The sequence below is a fragment of the Phyllostomus discolor genome, chromosome 4 (assembly GCF_004126475.2).
Source record: "Phyllostomus discolor isolate MPI-MPIP mPhyDis1 chromosome 4, mPhyDis1.pri.v3, whole genome shotgun sequence".
Lineage (NCBI taxonomy): Eukaryota > Metazoa > Chordata > Mammalia > Chiroptera > Phyllostomidae > Phyllostomus > Phyllostomus discolor.
The window spans coordinates 182,836,429-182,859,065 of record NC_040906.2 but is presented as its reverse complement, the minus strand read 5'-3'; the positions used below and the strand labels follow the sequence as shown (position 1 = coordinate 182,859,065).

At 40.7% G+C, this 22,637-nt stretch overlaps 1 protein-coding gene across 10 annotated transcripts in view; it reads right to left on the bottom strand.

Annotated features, from left to right (window-relative positions):
- L3MBTL3 (L3MBTL histone methyl-lysine binding protein 3) overlaps positions 1-22,276 on the bottom strand; it is a 97,796-nt gene extending 75,520 nt beyond the window's left edge. For 4 of the 10 annotated variants that reach the window (XM_036024696.1, XM_028509354.2, XM_036024702.1 and 1 more), the window contains exons 1-3: positions 22,178-22,276; positions 18,661-18,734; positions 2,164-2,281 (exon numbers count right to left, since the gene is read on the bottom strand). In XM_036024696.1, the coding sequence (XP_035880589.1) occupies positions 2,164-2,265 (102 nt within the window). In that variant the 5' untranslated portion in view covers positions 2,266-2,281; positions 18,661-18,734; positions 22,178-22,276. The other 6 variants (XM_036024701.1, XM_036024697.1, XM_036024698.1 and 3 more) reach the window with 6 other exon arrangements.
- Positions 22,277-22,637: the final 361 nt, after the last annotated feature.

Below are 22,637 nucleotides of genomic sequence, written 5' to 3'. Positions count from 1 at the left end.
TCAGCTGGCTGTCTTGGAATAATAGCATCCTGTTTATCAGGAAATTCACACATCTATAACCCACGCTTTAACAGCATAAAATAAGCAAAGCTTGATGTGAAAGAGGAAATTTCGTGATTTATTCAAAGTTCTTTCTAACATCTTAAATTTGTGAAAAATTAATCTTACAGATCTCTTAAGCAACTCAAATTTTCATAGAAGGAGCAAGTGAATTAGAAATCCTAAGCAATATAATCAACTGGCTAGTCTCTGAATCTCCTTGAATAGAAAGGGTAGGAAGGTAGAAAATAAGTTTTTAAATTATTTTTTAAGTGAGCATCAAACGATCTACAATGCATGAAGTGAACTGGATACATGGCAATTGCTCAGTTAGATGAGCCAGAAGTCAAACCAAATAACTCAGATTCTAATAACCTGCTAAATGGCTTCGTTACCTTATTACCTTAATAAAAGCAACAGGTTATTTCCTAAAATGCATTGCTTAGAAAAACCTTCAAGCAATCTAAATTTCTTAGGGATGAAAATTATACTCTATTGTCAAAATCTAACTAAAATGACAAATTCCATTATCTACCTGATACCCCCAAAAAACCACTCAAAAGGGATAAAAATTACAAGGGAATGAATGCAGCAATGAAAAAGGGAGGGTGGCAGTTACATATTATATCATAAAGTCAGAACAGATTAATTTAAGTGTTTTACATATATGTTTTTGAATCCTCATAACTACCTTTTATGACATAGATCCTACATCTCCATTTTACAGGTAAAGATTCTGAAAATTAGGGAATTGAGATAATTTGACTAAGCTCTCGTAGCTAATATGTGGCTGACATTATCAGAGTCAGAGAAACAGTTCCTTCTTTCTCAAAAATTCCAGTACTCTATTTCCAACATATCTAATCCAGATGAACGTTCAGGGGATGTTAGAGCAGATAAAATCCTTAGTATTTATTTAATCCCTTATTTTACCAGAGGAAACTGGCCCAAAGAGACCAAATGACTTATTTAAGATCACACAGAGGAAAACTACAATCTCTCCAGATTTCACTAAACCTCACTACAATAGTTTTGTTAAGCTAAACTCAGATAGATATGTTGGCATATTGCCCTTCATTAAACCTAACCCAACCAAAATCCAAGTATTTTTCTAGTAACAGACCATCCAAATCTCATGATGAACAAGAACAGGCTGGGCTGAGACACTTGTCAAGGAAAGACTAAAAGGGACTGGATTATAAGAAGCCATTAAGGGGCAGGAATTTCTGTTCAAGACAGTACAGAACACCAAGCATGAGAGAGGTAAGCCAACAGACAGCCTGTCATGGAGATGGGAAGTTCAAACACGCGAGTGATCAAGTACATACACAAAGTCTAAAAGGCCACAGATAGGTTCAAGGTCCCAGAGATAGGATCACAGCAAAAGCAAATTTGAAATGAGAGGTGAGGGGGATTGATTTCCCCGATGGGCACTTGCATAACCATGTTTCATGGGGAAGCAGATGTGGTCCTTGAGAGCACTTGGGGTTCTAGAAAAAAGGGACAGAGTGAGCCCCTAGAAAAGGAGCATACAAAAGGAAATAATCATTCTCTGAAGAGAGTTCTCATCTATGCAAAAGCAGTCCGGTTCACAGGAAGAACCAGCTTTTGAACATGTGATTCTGTAAAAACCTGTATCTACACTATGAATAACTCAAGGGAGGCAAATCATCCTGTATATTCAACATTTTATCATTATCCAGTTTTTAAACGAGAAAACTAGTGCACAGGGAAGGCGGTTATTTATTGGAACTTCCAAAGCCCATTACTACAAATATATGAAGCCAGGTCTTCTAAGCCTACAACTGTCACATTTATTGGCCATCATGATAAAACCAAACCTGAGATGATCCTCTTTGAGGCTGTAACTCACTTTCCACAAAATGAGCACACGCTGCCAAAATAGTCCTTAGTCTCCTACCCCGAGTGACAATGGCTTTTCCCAAACCGTGAGCATTTCAAATTGTCTTGAGAGTTTATCATAGAGATCTAAGTACCATGTAAAACCGACAGAATCATGCCTAGTGTTTTTGATTCTTATTTTACATATGCATGAGATTTATTTTAATAAATACATGTACATGTGTACCACACATACAACTCTATGTAATAAAGATAGCTTACCTTTAAGTCGCTTCCTGGCAATGTACCTACTCCATCTTTCCAGTCCATAACACTGAATACATCAAACTCTTGCCCACTTGTGCTAGAGGCAGATTCAGTCATGATTATTTTTTTTAACCTAGGACGAGGGAAAAAATCATATTACTAAATATTCCACATATGAATCAGTTTTTATTTCAGTGGTTATTACTTTAGTTTCCCTTAACTACATGATATTCTTTATCATACTATCCTATAATCCATAGGCCTAAAAATAATTGCTCAAAATATTGACACTTGCCGTGGCTGGTATGGCTCAGTGGACTGAGCGCCAGCCTGTGAACCAAAGGGTTGCCAGTTCGATTCCCAGTCAGGGCACATGCCTGGGTTGTGGGCCAGGTCCCCAGTAGGGGGCAGGTGAGAGACAACCACACAGTGATGATTCTCTCTCTCCCTCCCTTCCCCCCTTTCTAAAAATAAATATAATCTTTTAAAAGAAATAAAGAAAACTATAAAAAAGACCTAGAACATTTCACTGGTCACCTTTGGAGGATATATGGTAACCAACTCATTATTTAGAAAAATAAATAAGGATTTATCCTATCTATATCATGAGACCCATGAAAACTGTATTTCAAGGTAACCAAAAATTGCTGGTGAGAGGAAATTTCCCTTTAGAAAGAATCTCTGCTAATGAAGAAAGGAATGCTAGAGCTGAACCAGAACCATTTGCAACCCTTCACAAATTAATGGCTCCAGGAAACAACAGTCAGTGGGTGCTAAGAACATAAACCCAACACCATTTATGAAGGAGTAGTGCCAGGAAGAAAACACAATCTAACCTAATCTGATCAAGTCTATTCACAAAAAATACCGGGAACAAAGGAACATGTTAAATCACACCACAAACTTATAAGAAACAAAACTTGGAATGTCAGGAACTCTTCAGCGACATTTCTCAAAGTATGGTCCACAGACACTGGGGGGCCTTGAGACCCTTTCCCAAGGCCCAGGAAGTCAACACTATTGTCGTAAAAATACTAACACAGTATTCGCCTCCTTCACTGTGCCGGCATCCGCACTCGAGGCACAAACAAGGCACGAGCGGGTGGGTGAGCTGCTGTCGTCGTCTTCACCACCACGCACTCACGGTGAGCGAGTGTCGGTTTCACTAAAGACCCTCCTTGATGGAGTAAAAGAGTAAATTGTATTGTCTTGATGCCTGAATATACATCCTGTTAATATTCCATGTGATGACAAAGCCAGTACCATAAAGTGGTCAGGCATGCAAAGTGCCACAGCTGTCTCAAGGAAAAGTGCTTGCAAACTGTTTGAGACCAGCTGAAAAAGTGGTTGTGCCCCCCGCAAAAAAGCCATTTTTATTTAAACAAATGATGTTTATTCAGTTTTGAATATTTGGTGAATATTTTGTCAAAAATAAATGAAGTGAGCCTATCACATGAAGAAAAACACTGACAGCGTTTGTTGCTCATGATACAACTTAAGCATTCAAGAGAAAAATCAGAGTTTGTGAAAACCTTGAATCCACCAACAGGAACTTGACAGCTTCCTCTTAGCTACAGAATTTTCTAAGAAAATAGGTGGTAATATTCATGGACACAATTTTAAAATACTTCATAATAAAGTATGTTAACATCTGGAAGATCTGCACAACTGGGTGAAACAGTATTTTAGAAATGACCAGTGCTTGATGGTACACAAGTAAAGGATCCATTCAAAGTGCAAGACAGACCAATATTTTTTAAAGTAACTGAGTATGAAAAGCTAACTGACAGAATTTCAAACTGCACATTGCAACTAACATTTAAGAAACTACCACTTGTCAAGTTCTGGTGTAGTGTCAAAAAAGAATGCCCACCATTAAATGGAAAGACTTCAAATACATCTCCCTTTTCCAAAGTCATACTTGTGTGAAGCAGGCTTTCTCCATATACTTCCACCAAAACAACATATTGCAACAGACTGAATGCAAGAGTAGATATGAGAATCCAGCTATCTAATATTAAGACAGACATTAAAGAGATTTACCAAAATGTAAAACAGTACCATTTATATGCTTTTAATTCTGAACCTGTTTCATGAAGATTATGCTTATATATACACTAATATAATGGATTTACTACTGTGTGCTTATATATACACTAATAATATAATGAATTTACTATTGTTATTTTAAAATAAGTAAATAGTTTAAATTATGGATTTTAATTTATTTTATTTTTAGGCAGAGGAGAAGGGAAGTGGAAAGAGAAGGAGAGAAACACCAGTTTGTGGCTGCCTCTCATGTGGCCCCCTGCAGCTGGGGACCTGGCCTGCAACCCACGCATGTGCCCTGACTGGGAATCAAACCAGTGACCCTTTGCCTGGTAGTCTGGTGCTCAAGTCACTAAGCTATACCAGCCAGGGTTATTTTAATTTGTAATCCAGTAAATAGTGATATAGTCTGTACAAATAATAGTGCTCTGAGATTTTCAGTATTTTTAAGAGCATAAAAGAGACCTGAGACCAAAAAGTTGAGAATTTCTGCTGTCCAGGATAAAAACCTGTTTTATTCCACACCAAAAAAAAAAAACCTGTCAAGAAATGAAAACCATATTTTAAAGAGGAAGTTTGAAATCTAGATTAAAAGAAATTTAAGAGACATATTACATATTAACAACAATATCACAATTCATAGATGTTGTTTGGACACTGACTTGAGCTATTAAAACAAAGATGGTTACTAGGAGAGAAAACATGAATGCCAACTGGCTATCTGATATCAAAGGAACACTACTGCTCTCTTACAGCAATGACGATAGTACAGTTTTTAAAGGGAGTTCTTTCCAGTATTTGTGGGATTCAAAATGAAACTGACACACGTAAAGAATCTGCTACAATCATCGGCAACATACTGGTAACTGTCAATATGTGTGAAAGGTCCCTAGTGGTTTATTATACTACATCTTGTTTTATGTATGCTTGAAATTTTCTATAATAAAATTATTTTAAGTATAGTCTATTTGAATATATAATACACATTCATTTTTAAAGAGTCAATAAAAAAACTTGTTTCTTTGAATTATAGCTATCTTCCATTGGAATTTACTAGATTTTTCAATAGTTACTTCTTTCCCTTTAAATTAGAAAATGTCAAATATACATAAAGTCTATATCTGATCATTTCAAAATTTACACAGTTTAAATTTGCAGAAGCATCAGATTTCGCTATGATTAAGACTTAATCCTCAAAACAGGAACTAGGATATAAAGGCCTAGTGAAGAGTTAATCTAAGAACTAGGAAAAATATTAATTAAATGCAGATTTGCACTTACAGTCCCTGGCTCCTACCTCATTGAATAAAGATTGGTAACAAAACTGACTTCCCTGTACGGGGATGGAGGAAGGGCAACTATCCCCCTGGTGGATAAACTGGGTAAAACCTGAGTGATCCTTTAAAAAAGAAAAAAAAGTTTTACTGTTTTTTCTCTATGGTTGTAACAACATCTGTTCACCAGGCAGTCCATGTCAGACATAATACATACACTTTCTATTTTATTAATTAGACCTCACCTTCTTCCAGAAAGATTCAAAGCAGCAGACAATTTACATCCATTATTTCATTGATTTCTGTTCTACAAAAAGCCAGGCAGCAGTAGCCCTCTAGGTCTACGTTCAAGAAAGTGAGAACCGCAGAACGGTCCAGTAACTCAACCAAAACCACCGTTGGTGGAATGGTGTAAGAATTTGAACCCAGGTTAGCCTGTTTCCAACCAAGCCTATTTTTCTCAAACATTATCTAACCTTGTAGAATCTTGTGTACTTGAGAACCTAGCAAAACTTAACTTTTCCCTATATTACTCCTTAGAACATAAATCTAGAAACCAGTTTTCCAGCACCGAAGTTCTTGAATTAATCTATACCAGTGCAATGCATACGCTTTTAATAAAATACCATCAATATGCTTATTGATAAAAATGCCATTAAGACATGAATATATGTATACACACAATACAAATAAATCTAATACAAATCACAATACAAATTTTCAATCTAAAAACCTAAGTGTATAAAATTCGTAACAGCAAAACCCTGTAACTAAAAAGAGCAACAGAAAGTAGTACAAAACTTGTATTACATGTCGTAGGGAATCCTTAGAATACGCTTTTACCCTACCAAACATTGCTACTGTTACACAATGCACTACTCTGACTATAAACATGTATCTAAAATTTATAACTGTTTCCATCCACTGTTTTATTCTAAGGTTTGTGGACATTTTGCATAAGGTACTGTAGCATGAAAATATTTACTCTGTTCTCTTTCCCATGATCTAATTTTGAAGTTACTGGCTAGTTTCACTATCACAATTAGTATGAATAGCTAGGATAGATTAGGTGTTTTTCCACAATCTCGTACTCACGTAGAATAGCCAACAGCCAATATCATTTTAACGGAAGCTACTTCTATGACACACTGTCTTTCTACCTTGTTACCAGCTGCAAGTGTGTGCATACAAACATACAAAATCCTTTCACTCCAACAAATCATGTTTCTGAGAGGTAAGCAAGTTTTTTTAGTATTTAGAAGTGCTGTTTTATGTTTTACTTGAGAACTGGCACTATTTTATAATCCCATGGGTAGCCTGCAGTCCACAGGCCAGAAAAAAACAGGTAATAGTCACTTGCAACACAAGCCACAATTGTATTTCTCATTCCGTAGAAATCCCACCCCAAATCTCTCCTTAACGGTGCTGAGGTTTCCAAGAAAGCACCTTAGAAGTGTATACCACGATGGGTCGTCCGTGCTGTCAGAGGAGATCTATCATCTTCCTCCTAATCTCTTCTAAACTCTAATGGTCTCCAGCTCCCTGCTGATGTCAGAAAGGGACTGCTTTGGGGTTCAGATGTCCCGCAAATGTACCAATGCAGCGTTTGATTCCCACTAACATCTACGTTGTGGACAACAACAGCTAAAATCAAGGGTACTGACATTCAGTGTGATCCTCCCAATGCCCACTGTGGGTGTCTCACGAAGGAGATGACTTTACTAAAGATGGAGGTCACTGCTATTGGTACCTATACAATGTGTTACACTTCCAAAGGCCCCTTTTTGTGAAACAGCTCACTCTAGCTTTTACTAATTTTTGTTACTATCTTCTTGCCCTAAGCCTCCAACAAAACACCTGGAGGACAGACTGACATACAACACTGTTTCAGAATTACCTTTGGTTTCTGTCTCCTGTACTACTCCCTGCCTCCAAACCAAAGTGGTGCAATGTGACTCTCTCTCGGGATACTGTATGTAATGCAAGCACTTCCTCAATTTCTCATCTAAATAAATCCCTGGAAGTTCTGACCCACCATAAACCACCGGTAATCTAGTAACTAGATGGTGATGGAATTAGTTAATATCTTACATTAAAAAACCCTAGTGTTATGAGAATATGGGGAGGCAAGCCCTCTCATACATTGATGACAGCATTATAAATGGAAACAAGCCCTATAGAGATCAATTTTCAAGAACATACCACCAACTCAGCAATCCTAATTCTAGAAATGTATTCTGTATTTACTTGCATTTATGTATAATAGAAAAAATATAAAAGGTTATTCCCTGAATATAGTAAAAAACTGGGAACCCAATGTCCCCCAATAAAGGCCAATGGTGGTGTGTCCATACAATGGTCCATGATGCCACCGTGAGACAAGCAGTGTGGCCTTTTACATCCTGATACATGAAAAGCTTCGAGATGCCATTAATACTGCGAATCTTATGCAAGATGCCAAAAGTATATGCTGCCATTTATATAAAACAAGAGGGGCTATACATGAACATGGGGATTGCTTGGATGTGCACAGACTCTCTCTGCAGGGATCTGCCAGAAACTGGTGACACCGGCCGCCTCCAGAAAGGGACAACGAACCGTTTCCTGAAAGCCAGTCACGAGAGGGAACTTCTCTCAGTACATGCGCTTGTACCTGTTAAACGTTCCACACTTTTTTACAAACTTAATTTAAAATGTTTTAAAATCCCCTAGTTTATGTTATAAAAGGTATGTCTTCCATGTTTGTTTCTGAAGACAACCAACAAAAGCTATAGCTTATAAGTCCCCAAGGAAAATCAACTTCCCCAAGGCTCTTGGGTCATTTACTAGTAAGTATGTACCTGTATATGCAAATGAATCAGTGCCACAGATCAATAAGAAAAGGAAGGGCAGGGTCCACTTTTCCATGACTCAGGAATCAGAAGTATATATACAGCAGATCCTGGGCATTCGCACACCATTTATAGCTTCCACAATTCCTGAGTGACATCTGAAGTTCCAGTGACATATAGTAATTTGTCATTTTGCACAGACTTGATTCTGAATCACACGGGTCATAAAGATGAGAGTGAAGAGCAAGCTGCCTCGACCGGCCAAGGTCCAGCGAGGCTCTCAGAGTGCTTAGTTTTAGTGCTATGGCCATTGTAAATAAAGTGATAAAAACTTTTTTCTTGTTAAGAAATGAAACAAACAAAATTAACTGCTAGTTGGTGCTAGTGTTGATGACAGAATGAGGGGAATATGGAAATGTTTATGAAAGTGATAGGTCCTAGCCACAAAACTGAAGTTTCAGATAAATTAAAGACTGAAATGTCAAATGCAATGATGACTCAGACACATTTGTGTGAACAAAACTACCAAATGCTCCAAAAGGAAATCAGTAGAAAAGATGTGTGAATTTGTTTCAATAAGTGCTCCAGACAGTACAAAAATTGCTCATCGAGTGAGATAAGTAGTTAAGGTCTAGAGAGATCATCTGTATTTTTCACTTATACTTTAGTAACCTGAAGGAAGGAATCATGTGCTGTGATGATTTTTTTTTTAGGTTGAGAATTGGTGATGGTCTTGCGATATGTCCCTCACAACCATCAAGAATCCCCGGTGTTATTCTGACAAGAGATGAACAGAGTTTGTGTGTCCTTCATGACCCTCCCTTCACACAGTTACTCTACTCAGAGCTGCTGTGAGTGGGTACAGCAGTAGCTCAGAGCGAGGACACGGACTCCTCCAGGGGTGGAGCTCCTGCGGCACAGTCAGGACAAAGAGCCGGCCTGGACCTGAGATGAAGAGAGGATGACAGTCTCCTGAAAGACGTGCAACCTAATCTAGGATGCTCACACATAATGGGAAAGATGAGGCCTTACCCACAAACCAAAAGCTTAGATCTTCAGAGAAGGGGAGAAATGAAGATTACACCAATACCAGCTTATTTGACCCTCTGAACTACCTCTTAAGTAAGACTGGCAAGTATTCTCAGGCTCATTTTGCAGAAGAGAAAAATGAGGTCACCCAGCCGAAAACAGACTTTTACCTTCCAAGACAGTGCTCCTTAGTTGTTAGCACAGTGCTCAACGTGTATCTGCACAACACAGGAGCTGATCTGACCTAACGGTGGAAAGTACAGGTTCTGGAGACAGACTGCTTGGGTTTAAATCCCAGCTTTAACATTTACTAGGCGCATAATCTTGGGCAAGGCATCTAGCATCTCCTGAGACTTAGCTCCTTCATCTGAAAAAACGAGATGGGAATATCTACTTTGTAGAGGTTTAATTTTTTAAAATTATACACGTTACAGTGCTTTGCACACTGTGGATGCTCAGTCCATAATGGCTCCCATTACCCTGAAGAAAATGAGGGGTGCTCCAGTGTCCACAATCCCCCCAACACCAGTGTACCAGATGTGTGGAGCACAGCAGGGCAGAGGAAAGATAAATGCGCAGAGGCCAATACCTTTGCACCACAAAGTCTATTTGATTTCTCAGGAGTCCAGCAACGAAGACAGGGAAAAGCAAGGGGTTAAGAGAACAATGGTAAGACTCTGGAATTTCACAGACAAGTAAATTTTCAAAATGAACTTGGGAAACTGATGTAAAGTCAGTAACTACTCACTTTTGCCAAGCTCTTACAACATTTTAACAACCAAAAAACTAAGAAAGACATAATCTCTAATCACGACCCAAGACTAGGCCGCTGGCAATCTTACTGTGATATTTCTGCTGAGGAGGCATAAAAGCTTCCTCATGAACCAACTCTGGTTCCAGAACCTGCTTTCAAAAACCTGGTACAGACGCAGACAGAAAACACGGTGAGAGAGTACAGCAAGAGACCGACAGGAAAAAGAGAGATGAGAGCTATGGATCCTCCCCAAAGCAGGGCCCAGAATGACTAAGGTAAGAGTCTTGGCTGTGGATGAGGAGTACGGGAATACGCGTTAGTGACGTGCCCGGGAAAGAAGGGCTGGAAAGAGATTGTGTACCCCGTTATAATAGTATGTATTACATTGTATCATGATCATCTACTTAGAGGAGGCTTTAGAGGAAAGAGACTTCATTTCTTTATTCTTTGTGAGTATCTAAAATAAGTATCAATAAAATGTATCAAGTGAATAAGTAAAAGAGAAGGGGGAAACGGCAAGACTAGTTGCCTAGAAACAGATTGGGGAGACGGGAAATCAGGAAAAAAAATCTTCATTTGTCCATCTATCTCATATTCTCCAGTGAAAATTCTATCTACCAACTAAGCTGCTAAGTATTTATTTACCTCTTTGGCAGAAGCATAACATTACCGCTCCAAGAAACACTCCTTATTTAAGTGTCAGTGGAGAACACATCAAAAGAAGTTCAATTCAAGCCTCTTAAACAGGCGTATTCAACAGGATAAGAGAAAAATCTAAACTCACACTTGAAGCATCTCTCAACAAACACACATTGCTACAAAGAAAAATTTTCCTTTCAAATCAAGCATGACAGATACGAGCTTTGATATTCTACTCAACCTGACTGATAAGAACTCTTTAAGTCACAGACATATTAGAATAGAGATCTGTGTGGAGAGATGTGAAATTTTGCCCCGGGGGCCCAAGTTCATAGATTTTAGGTAGGCAAACTCTAGATCATTTTGATGTGAGAACTGAAAGCTTAGTACCATCAAGAACACACACAAACTATCCCTAAATAGCAGACACCCAAGTGACAACTAATCTATGTTTCCTTTAAAAATGGAATCAGTTATCATGATGGTCCCTTCTTATTGATATAATGCCCCCCCCCCATATATAGTGGTCCTATTTTAATGAGAACAACCCTATTTTTAACATAGCAATGTTTATCTGATTTGTTACCTTTTCTGCTATGGAGATTATATGCAAAGGGGTAATCACTGAAGGCAACCTTTATTTACAAAATCTCAACTTCCTGCCCTTCCGTTTGTTACTGTACGGAAGGATGAATTATTTGAGATTCTGTGGCCTAACCTACATACTTCCTCTAAACGAGAAACAGAAAATGAAAAATGCCTTTCAAGAAAAAAAATGTACATAGAAAATGAAATCACAAACTGATATTAAATTGGCCTATGGCATATTTAATATACTCTCATCAAATGCTTTTATTTGAAGTTCATTTTCAATGTACAGTATAATGATATCTCAATTTGAGACAGAAATAGCTTGAAAAGTACTGTCATATCATCACCACACTACCCTAGCAGGGTAATAACAGAAATTTTACACCATTAGAGGATTCAAAGGGCATTAAAAAGAAAAAGAACCTGTCTTGTACAGATATGTTGATGTTTATGCAAAATAAACCTGAACTTAAAAAAAAACTAAAAGTGGTATCTTATTTTTTCTGATTTTATTTCATATTTTTTAAATGCTAAGAGTAGTATTTTTCCTTCATATTTTATAGAACACAGAACTAAATTAAAAGATTTATACTTGATTTCTCTTTTGCATGTAATAAAGTATATCTGATCAGAAATTTAGTCACTCATGGAAGTCATGTCTGCAGGCTTATCTTGATTACCACTGGTTGCTAAACTCCTTATCAATAGAGTGAACAGCTAGGCCTCAAAGCTACTAAGTAAGACCACAAACCAATGGGGTAAATTATTTAAATCATTTAACAACTAGACCAGACTGCCCACTTAGTAATTTCAATTCACAATTCAGGGTTCAATCTGTGTAACAGATGGAGAAAAATAATCAACTGATTTTGGTGCCTGAACAATCCTACTTGAAATGACCTAGTAACTGAACTAGTTTAATTCCATAAAATTACACATAACACAAAGCTGTGGTCTAATCTTGAAAACGCCAGGCACGTAGTAGGTGCTCAAAAAAACTTAGTAGATAAAAGAGCTTCAATTAAGGAGAAATAGTCTACCCTATAATCAATGCATACAATGGCATCCTAAATCATAATAAAGCTCTCCTGATGGACCATAACTTGTATAACAGATTTATACAACAACTATTGCAACACAGAACCACCCAATGAATCAAGAGACTCTTCACTTCACTTTGTAAACGTGGGCATACTCTTTTGGTTAAAGAGTATAACAGTAATTACAGCACTGCTGATGAATATATTCTTGGTCATATCATAGTCCCTGTTTTCATTTTTAAATTTTGATTCCTGTACATTCCCCATGCTCCCGGCCTCTCCTGATTATCTCTATCCCTCATTTTAACTTTCTTCTTTCCTTTTATAATCCTGGCTTCTGAGTAAATTCCATCATCTTCTGAATTCAGTTTGGTAAACTGAGGTCCCATTCTTTTTATTTACTGACTGATTTACAGTTTTTGATAACTAACCCTACTGTCTTATCAGGTCTCCTGCTACACAAAACAAATTAAAGCTTCTAAATAAATAAACCCAGTAATTTCCAAACGGAATCTGAATAATGTTTTGTTAACAGTTTGTGATCATTTCAAAGCCATGAGCTAAACCAAGGTGTTCTTTGCAGAATAACTCAATAATTGGTCTTTGCCCAATTACTGGTTTAAAAAAGAAAAAAAAGGAAAGTAAAGAGACAGAGATTTCTTCCCATTATTTCTTCTTATACCTGTTCCCTATTGTTCATCTTAGTAAACCAATATATAAGAGAAAATTCATTATTCTGAAAATTACTTAGAAATATTCTAGGACGTACCATTTTGAAAATCAGAAACATCAACACATAGCAAAACAATCATTCCTTTTAGGACCCAGCACCTCCCAGGTGTTGAACTAAATACACTCTAATGTATGAATAGAACTAAATTCTTCCAAGGTGCATTTGGTTAATAACAGCTCTCAGAATGTTCTGGGAGATACTCTCCGAGCAATGGCATCTCTGGGTATTCTCTGGATGATCCAACTCTTTTAAAAAAAATTTTTTATTGTATTTGAATTTATTGGGGTGGCATTGGTTTATAAAATTATGTAGGTTTCAGGCGTATAATTCTAGAATACATCATCTGTATATTGTACTGCGTGTTCACCACCTCAAACCAAGTCTTCTATCACCACTTATCCCCCCTTTACCCTCTTCTACCTCCCCCCACCCCTTTTCCCTCTGGTAATCACCATACTGTGTCTATTTTTGTTTTGTTTTGTTTTTGCTTAATCCCTTGGGAAGAAAGGAGATGCTCTTTAGAGTGGAAGGCAGGCCTATTTGGGTCAAAAACTTTGGACAACGAGAGGGTGCTGTGTATCTGAGACATAGAAAAGAAGAGGCAGGAGAAGCAGCAGCTCAAAAGGAGTAGGGGTAACAACAGAAACCAGTCTTGTCTGTGCATTACACACTAGGTGACGCATCATCTAAAATGAAACCGATAGCCAAGTTAAAGTATCTGCAAGTCTGAGATATTCCAAGGTGCAAAAACCAGGACATGTAGATGTTTACTTCTTCATCCAGTGAACTGTTAAGAAAATCAATAAAATGGTGAGGTGTGCAAAGTGGTGATAGTGAATAGCTAGTCTGGCAATTATGTTGCAAATCCATGCAAAACCCCTCTGACCTACCTGCTGTAATACAATCATTTTCTTCCTTTAGCCCCATTCAGCAAATAAACTATCTTATTTTGGGGGGACCATAAGCCAGTATCATTTTCTATGGTCCCACCCCTTCAAACTGCATGGTAAGAACTCAGACAAGTTACTAAGTGTCTCTGAGGGCCAGTTTGCTCTAAAAGAGAAAGAATAATACCAAATTCCCAAGGTTAGTGCAAATATCTGAGACAATGCTCAGTGCCTAGAACAGTACCTGGGCATATAGATGATACTCAGTACTTGTTGGATAAAGTACTTAGATTAATGACAATCAGAAGGCATTCAATATACAATTACACCTACCACAGCAACATTTCACAGTGTTTTGCAGAGGACACCCCACCTCCCATGTCCTACTGTAGAAATGCATTTAAATGCCATATGCAGCTACACCACTATAGTACTTACTGCACTTAGCTCTACCACTCACTAGCAGCGAGCCACGGTTTGGTTTTGTTAATTACCAATAGATGTGTTTAGGTTACTTCCTCAGCCAGATTATAAATGCACTGAGGCAAGGCACAGTCATTCAACCTCTCCTAAGTGTTGGCTATGTGAAGCACTCCCCGCAACAGAGACTTACACAAAATAGATGCACAATAAACATTTCTGACTGACACAAAACACTAACTACAGAAAGAATAACACAGAAGGCATCTTAACTATTACATATAATACACATGTAATTCTTCCTGTCACTACCCAAGTCATTAATTCCAAGTCTACTTCTCAGAGGCTCATCAAATCACCTAACTTTGCTCAAGTGCCTCTCAAAAGTCCTTGTTCTTCCACCAAATCACTCTGTCTCCTAAACAGGGAATTCCTGAAGGTCTTTCCCAATCTGACTTCATAAGTCAAACTCAGTTACATTTCACGGTACCCTTTCCTGGTGTTTTGCTTCCATCTACTTCCTGCCTGCATAGCTGATGCTGCAATGAATAGAAACTAGTTCATAATCTCATCTCAATGCAATGATTTAACTTAGTAACAAGTAGAGAGGTAACACAAATATTCCCATTGGATAATGAAGCCTTTACAAAATACATCTTCAGGAGGCCCTGAACTTCAAGATAGCATATGTAAACAAACACACAAATAGTTTTATTTAAATAGTGTCTCCCAGATAAATAGTTTACTTTAAATGCACCATCTCTCAAATCCTTGTGAGTAATGAGTCCTTACAGGGAAGTAAGGAAGGAAAGTTGTAGATCTTCTCCAGAGTTACCTTTGTGAACGTAGTCAAAGCACAAAAGAATCAGTCCAAACCCATCGCCCTTACCAGATTGACAATTCAGGCATTCTTTGACAGTTGGTGAAGAGATTCTTATTCATTTCTGAAGACTAGGCATTAAAACAGAAATGGAACACATTGTGCTATGTGTATACAGTTATATGCCACGGCCCTGCACTGGTTAACTCTGGAACTCACGTTTCCTGGCTCACTGGCTCCCAGGAGTGCTACAGCCCTTATTCTTTTCTACTGGCACAAAGTGTGGCTGTTATACTCACATTAGCAGAGCTCAGAGCTGTGTCTACTCCTCGGGTGAGGGTCTAGGGAATTCCTCAAGGGCAAACACCTAGTCTTTTAGTGTTTGGCACTGTAAGAACTCAATAAAAACTGGTTAACTAGTAGAAACACTGCCAAGGGGAACCACTCAAGTTTGCCTTCCTTGGGACCCCAAGGGTACCTTTGTCCCACACCACATAATGTAACTTCTCTTATAAATTTCCCATCCTGACAATATCTACCATAAATAGCCTTGGTCGAAATACACAAGTATATTTCTTAGAAATAAACTACCAAACCAACCAGTGTAGATTATTCAACAAATAACCCCCAATTTCTCAGGGACTAATTAAACAGGACATATGTATCTTCTTCACTATTCGTTTTTGGTTTTGGGTTTTTGGGGGGATTCTTAGAACACTGATTAGATAATGTATAAGAAAAGAGAGATGGACTAAAACATGTCAGGGTTTGTCAAGTTCAGTATCATCCAATAGAAAATAATGATGGTACTTGTGACATTTTTTTTCTGTCTAGAAGAGAGTTGGTAATAATTAGAAAACAGCAGCAAAGGGGTCCACAAACCATAGGGATAGGGGAGCCCTCCATGGATCTTTCCCTAAATCCACAGTCACCTGCAGGGTCCATTTCCTGCCCCATGTGGTCTAAATCCTTACTATCCTAGTTACCTATTTTCTCATCCTCATTTCCCAGCAGACTTCAGCAACTAAAATATTAATTACCGGACACGAATTCCCCTCACACCAACCCTTCTAATTTTACCACCCTGCCATTTCCACAATTAGGCATCATTTTAAATTTGAAGTATTTATTTTATTTACTCCTACCTATTAAATGACTAGTTTGGGATAAATAAATTTCAGTTTGTCTTCAGCACTATGTTAAAACACAGTCCCTTCTCTCAAAAAGCCAATAATACTATAAAATATAAACTACTTTTTCCCTAAAAAATACTATCCTCTGAAAGTATTGTGACAGTCCATATAATATATACACCAGAAACCAATCTAATAATTTTAGCCAGGAATTAAATCACTCTGTTCTGTCCTGAACAACCTACCTTCGCCCTTTACAAAGCATAGCTAACGTAAAATAGTAAAATGAATACCAAACATTTGAATTACCATATTTTGCAGTCTATAATGTGCTCCTGTGTATACTGCACACCCATGTTTCTGGCCCAAACTTCCAGGGGAAAAAATCTTTCAATTTTTAACTCAATTTTTTGTATTTATATATGAAACCTAGTATATTCCACGGTATTATTTTGTATATGGATATTGTTATTGCTTTCTACAGTTACACTTTTAATGCATAAGCATAAATAAAAAAATTAGAAACATTTCTATAGACAGAATTAGTACTACCCATGTATAATGTACATCCTTATTTTTCCCTCAAAATTTTGGGCCAAAGAGAGCACATTATACATGGCAAAATATGGTAATTCTTCACAGTTCTCCAAATTTTGTTTTATTTGATCCTTTCAACAAAGAAAGACAAGCTTTATTGCTCCCAGTTTCCACATGGGGAAATGGAGGCTGAAAGAGGTGAAGGAACTTAAGCAAGGTCTTTAGTGACTAAATTATCTTCTGATTCCTATTCTGGCACTCTTACCTACAACCTCAATGACTCCACAAATGAAGGGGGAAAAAATTGCTGAATTCCACTCAGCGTGTCTAAACACAACACTCCCCAGCCTGGGAAACACATTACTCTAGTTGAACTCCACTTCTGTCTGTGTGATGTTCTTGTAGTTCATCCTGCTCCACTGTCTCTGCTGCATGATGCACATGGACCACATCTATTTAGTTTGCTGGCAACATTATTCAAGATGATTCACAAGCAGAAAATAACAATAGACTCCTGTTGACAATCATTTTTATATCAGTAGTTATTCAGTTTTGACATCTAGACCACACCTATCCTGGCTATAATATAAAGGTTGTATTATAACCCATGAGGATTAATAGTCTTCCTCATAAAACGTAAGGCTAATTTATTTTGTTTTCTTTTGCTTTTGCCAAACAACATCAGCAACTCTTAATACTCAAGAGAAGGAAAAAAGCAGCAGAAAGGCAGAAGGAAAGGATTAAAGGGGGGAAAAGAAAAAGATGTAAATAGTAGAAAGCACTAGAGTAGCCCAAATATATTTCAATGCTGTACCCAAGTGAGGGATGGCGCATGCGCCTGAGAATCACCATTGTCCTGAAGATAGATCCTGGATCACTGAGGACAAACCAGCACCCTCCAAAATTGCCAAAGCGATCTTAATGGTCAACAGCTGTTTTCCCTGTGAAGCTACAGTTTGAAAGTTGACCAGTCTATGCTAGTACAAAGAAAACGCACTACAACCCTATGACATGGTATCTGGCATAAGTCACCCATGTTGGATTTAAACCACATGAGTTAAATACTCCCAAAGCGCTGGCTGTAAAATTTACCTACAAATTTTTACCAAGTTCCAGAATCACTGATATCATTGTGTACTTATACAACAGGTATGCTAATTTACAATTGCTTTGTTCTAGTTTTCCCATTTTTTTTTCAGTAGAAAACAGGTGCAATTAAAATTCTCATTATGAATCTGCTAAGAACTCATGGATAGAGAACAGGCTGATAGCTGTCGGGGGTGGGGGGGCATTGCAGGGCTGGTAAAAAAAGTGAAGAGATTAAGCAAGAAAGAAAAAAGAAAAAGTAAAAAACTCAGAGACACAGACAACAGTACGGTGGTTACCAGCAGGAAGGTGGGGTTTGGGGTTTGACTTGAGATAGTGAACATGCAATACAACATAGAAAGGGCGTATTACAGACTTGTTCCCTGAAACCTGTATAATTTTATAAACCAATGTCACCCCAATAAATTCAATAAAAAAGAAAAAACAAGAATCTGGTAGGAGATTCAGTCCGAATCCTACAAAGATTTTTGAGGACAGTCTCATAACTTTTCCCAACGTTTTACTCCAGGTTCAGTCGGTGCCAAGACTTCCGTGCACCCAGTGCAGCCCCCATAAAATGGTGTGCTCCTGCCAGCCCTGTCCCCACGCGCTCCTTCTTCCTGATCCCCAAACACAGCCTTTAACACTTGTAAACACATCAAGCAATTTCTTCCAAAAGCAAATCTTACCTAGTGGCGATGAGGAAATGATTATCTGATGGTCTTTATGACTGCTGCTCACTCCCAAGACTTCTCTGGAAAGTCTAGCACAGATTTAAAGAAAAGAAAGGTAAAAAAAAAAAAAAAAATCAAAGCACTATCATTGAAAAGAAGTCTTCAAGTCCACCACTCACAATGAGAAAGTTCTGAGTCACTGACTTACTGCGTACTTTCACACAAGATCACTCAGTATAATAAATTAAACTAGTCCTGGATGGAGGGAAATGGATTTTACCATTTCTGTCATTCCCCTTTCCCAAGTTTCCCCATTAAAGTTTCTCCTGTTCCATGAAAAGCGGATAAAGGGATCATCTGATTCAACTTTAGTCTCTCTCACTGCTTTTATCTTTAAAATTAGAGCTGTTTTACAGAACAATGATAACAGAATAGATATTATGTAAGCAGTTTTTGTCCATAGCTTTAAGTGTTTAAATAACATTATACAAAGTATACACAAATGTTTTACCCAGTAACACAAAATTATACTCTTAAAACGAAAACGGACTATTTATTTTATGACTAAACACCAGAGTTAAATAATATTTACTAGAGAATAAAACGATCAACTCATATAAAAGGCACACTTCAACTAAGTCTTTTTCATTGGTTCAAACCTTTACATACATATCAGTATTTTTATTAACATTCAAACTGAAAATATCCGCTGTGTCTCCTGATTAAAGGCTGATAAGTGTGTAGACGACAATAAATACGAAAACAATTATTTCTAATTCAGGGAGTGACTAAACTGAAGTCCCAGAATAAAAACACAGTGCCTCTCCCATGTAAGCAATGGAGGATGAAGTTACGGGGTCCGCGTCTTTAGAGCTCATTTGCTCTCGGACACACTACACTTTCCATTTCTGATCAGCATCCTTTCACTCAACATCTGGCCGCTCACTCAGGTCCTCTAATTACTTCCACGTCTGAACCGACTACGTAGCTACAAGTAAAGGCCAAACTTTGCTTTCGGCCTTCCGAACTTAAAGATGCGTTCAACCACTAGAGGTCTCCCCTTGGCCAGTTTTGCACGTTCGCTATTTTGCTGCACTTGAAACTTTCCGGAGAAATGCTCTACTAGAGTCAGTGTTTTTCTAAAAACTTGCGCAAAAATCCACGCGACCGAGCTAGCCAGTAGAGAGACTCTCGGGCTCCCCAAACCAATAAACATATTACAAACAACGTTCTAGGAAAACCAAAATTAAAATTCAAGGCACTCGCCCCAATCGCGCGCCCCCCCCATTCTTATTTCTCATCTGTTTTCCTTAACTTAAACTTAGAACAATTAAAAATCTATTTTTGTTTTTGTGCGCTTTGAATGATCTCTAATGCATTTTTCTGGCGGTAGACCCGAGGTGGTTAAGGAACCGGCCAAGGGATGCAGGGAGGGGGAAGGGCAGACTTACAGCGTCCGAGGAAGTTGCATAAGGAAAGAGACTCCGTTTTTTGGGTCCCCTCAAAAAATCGGCGGGGAGGGGGAGGAAAAGGAAGCGGTGGGGAGGGAGGGAAACCGAAGCGACGTTTACCTTCGTCTCCCCGTGTAAGGGTGGGGTAAAGCGCCACGGTGTTCGCGACCCCAGAGGACGGCTTGTTACCCCCACCTTTCTCCGAGCGCAGACGGACGAAAAGATACCCCCACCAGTCCGCAGGCTACGCGGGGAGGAAACCGCCCGCTTTTAAACTTTCTCTCACGGTCGCGCTATGGGCCGTGCTTTAACCAGAAAGGGTGGGGGGAGGATTATAGGGCCTTTTTTCTTTGTGGCAATTAAAGTTTTGCCACCACACAAAAGTTGTGCCCCCCCCTGCCCGTGCCACCGTCCCCCGTCCCCTAGCCCCCTCCTCCAGGACTCACAAGTTTTCCTCCATCTCCCCCCACACCAGCTCACCGAGCGCGCGGCGGATGCCTCGGCTCCTGCGCTTCCCGATCCCCACCCCCGCCGGCCTCTACTTCCCCCCGCCCGGCCGCGGCGGCGCGAGCACGGCCCGCCGGGCCCAGGACGCGAGTGTGCAAAACCCATTATTCCGGAAAGGCACACGCACGCGGCGCAAGGCGGGCGGCGGCCCGCCTCGGACCCCTTTTTGCCTCCCCAATATAAAGACGACGTAAACAAGTTGCAGGAAAAGCAGCCCCGCGCCTGCCCCCACACAGCCCGCCGCCACCGCCCGCCGCTACCGCTGCCGCCGCCGCCGCCGCCGCCTCCCGACACACGCCCGCGCCCGCACCCGGGCCGGCGCTGCAGCAGCGCGGGGCGAACGCCGCGACGGCGCGGGCTCCCGGCCGGGCCCTCGGCCCGCGCCCTCCCCCGCGCGGACGGCCGCAGCGGGCCCGCTCCGCCTAGCTTCCCGAAGCACTTTCCTGCCTCGGGCAGAAATAAACCGGAGGGTTTATTTTTGTGCAACTTTCCCAAAATGGCGGAAATTGGAGCTGATCTATATGAAATTCTCACACAGTCGGTCGGGAAGGGGGAGGTGGCGAGGAAGAAAATGCAAACTCTCGGCCGCCGAGCCCTGCCGCGGGTCCGTGAGTGTGTGCGTGCGTGTGAGTGTGCGTGTGCGCGGTGGGAGTCGGGGAGGCCCTTCCGCCGCGCACACACAGCACACGCCGGGGAGACGCGCCTGCACATTCAACCAGTTCATTCTCCGCAGCCCGAGCGGAGAGAAAGTGGCCCGGCCTCTTTTCCCACTGCCTCGGTCTCCCGTACTTGTACTTCTCGCGCTCGCTCGCTCGCTCGCTCTCCGGTGCGCGCCCGGCACAAAGGCCACACGGGCGGAGGGGGCCGCAGGGGCGGCGCGCGGGGCTCGCGCCTCCCGCCGCACCGATCCGCGGCCCCGGCCACCCCCGCCGGCGCCCCCCGCCTCGGCGGCCGCGCTCGCCGCCAGAGCTGCGGCTCCGCGGCGCCCACTCGGGCACGCACCCCGGCGGAGCCCGGCGCCACCGCGCTCCCCCACCCCGCGCCCGGTGTCATGAAAGCGACCAAAGTGACAAGCTGGGGGGCGAGGAGGAGGGGGCCCACACGCATCCCGCCGCCTGCGCGCCGGCGAGCCCGACGCGGCCGCCTCGCCCCGGCTCCCTTCCGCACGGCCCCACACACCCTTCCCCGTGTGCGCGCAAAGAAAAAAATACAAGTCTCTCCTCCCCCCATTTTTTCCTTTCTCTTTTCTCTCTCTTTTGTTCCTCTTTCACACTCGCACTCACTACTTCAGAGTGAGATGCCCAGAGACTCCCCTTCCAGCCGTTTCCGAGTCACTTGCCCACTTTTTTCCCCAGGATTAAGTTTTCTCCTCTTTCCCAGAGGCGCAGAGAAGTGGGGGAGAAACCCCTTCTGTCCTTTCCCCTCCCCTGATCTGTTTCACAAGACGAGGGTGCGCTTCCTTCTCTCTGTAGGTCTCTTAACTTTCATCCTCACCCAGAAAAATAAATGAGTGTCTTTTGCAAGGACACATCTTCAGATTAATTAGAGATTAGATCCGATCAACCGCTTCTTACCCCCAAAATTTCTCTTTTTTTTTCTCCGTCTCACGAGTAGTCCTGACAAATGGTCCAGGGCTGCGGGCGCAGTGCGCATGTGCGCGTAGAGTCAGGGCTGGGGAGAGGGGAAACTGCGCTGGTGCCGGTGCCGCCGCCGCGGCTGCCTGCCGGGGAGGCTCGCGCTGGCTCCCAGTGCTGCTGCTGCGCCTTCGCCGCTGGAAAGCAGGAATAAAGCTGGTTGGCAAATGCAGCCTGCCGGGAGATACTGTTTCAGGTGCATCTTTTCAAAATTCTTGTCACTGGCTCGGAGCTGGTTCAAGAACAGTCAAAAACAAATATGAAAGACAGCTAAGGTTATAGATTTCTTTGTCTATTTTTCACTTTACTTTTTTTTAAAGGCAATCCTCAGAGCAGCCAATCTACCACGTACTGTTAAATGTATACACTCAACCATTCAAGAGTGGGCCTTAGTTCCACA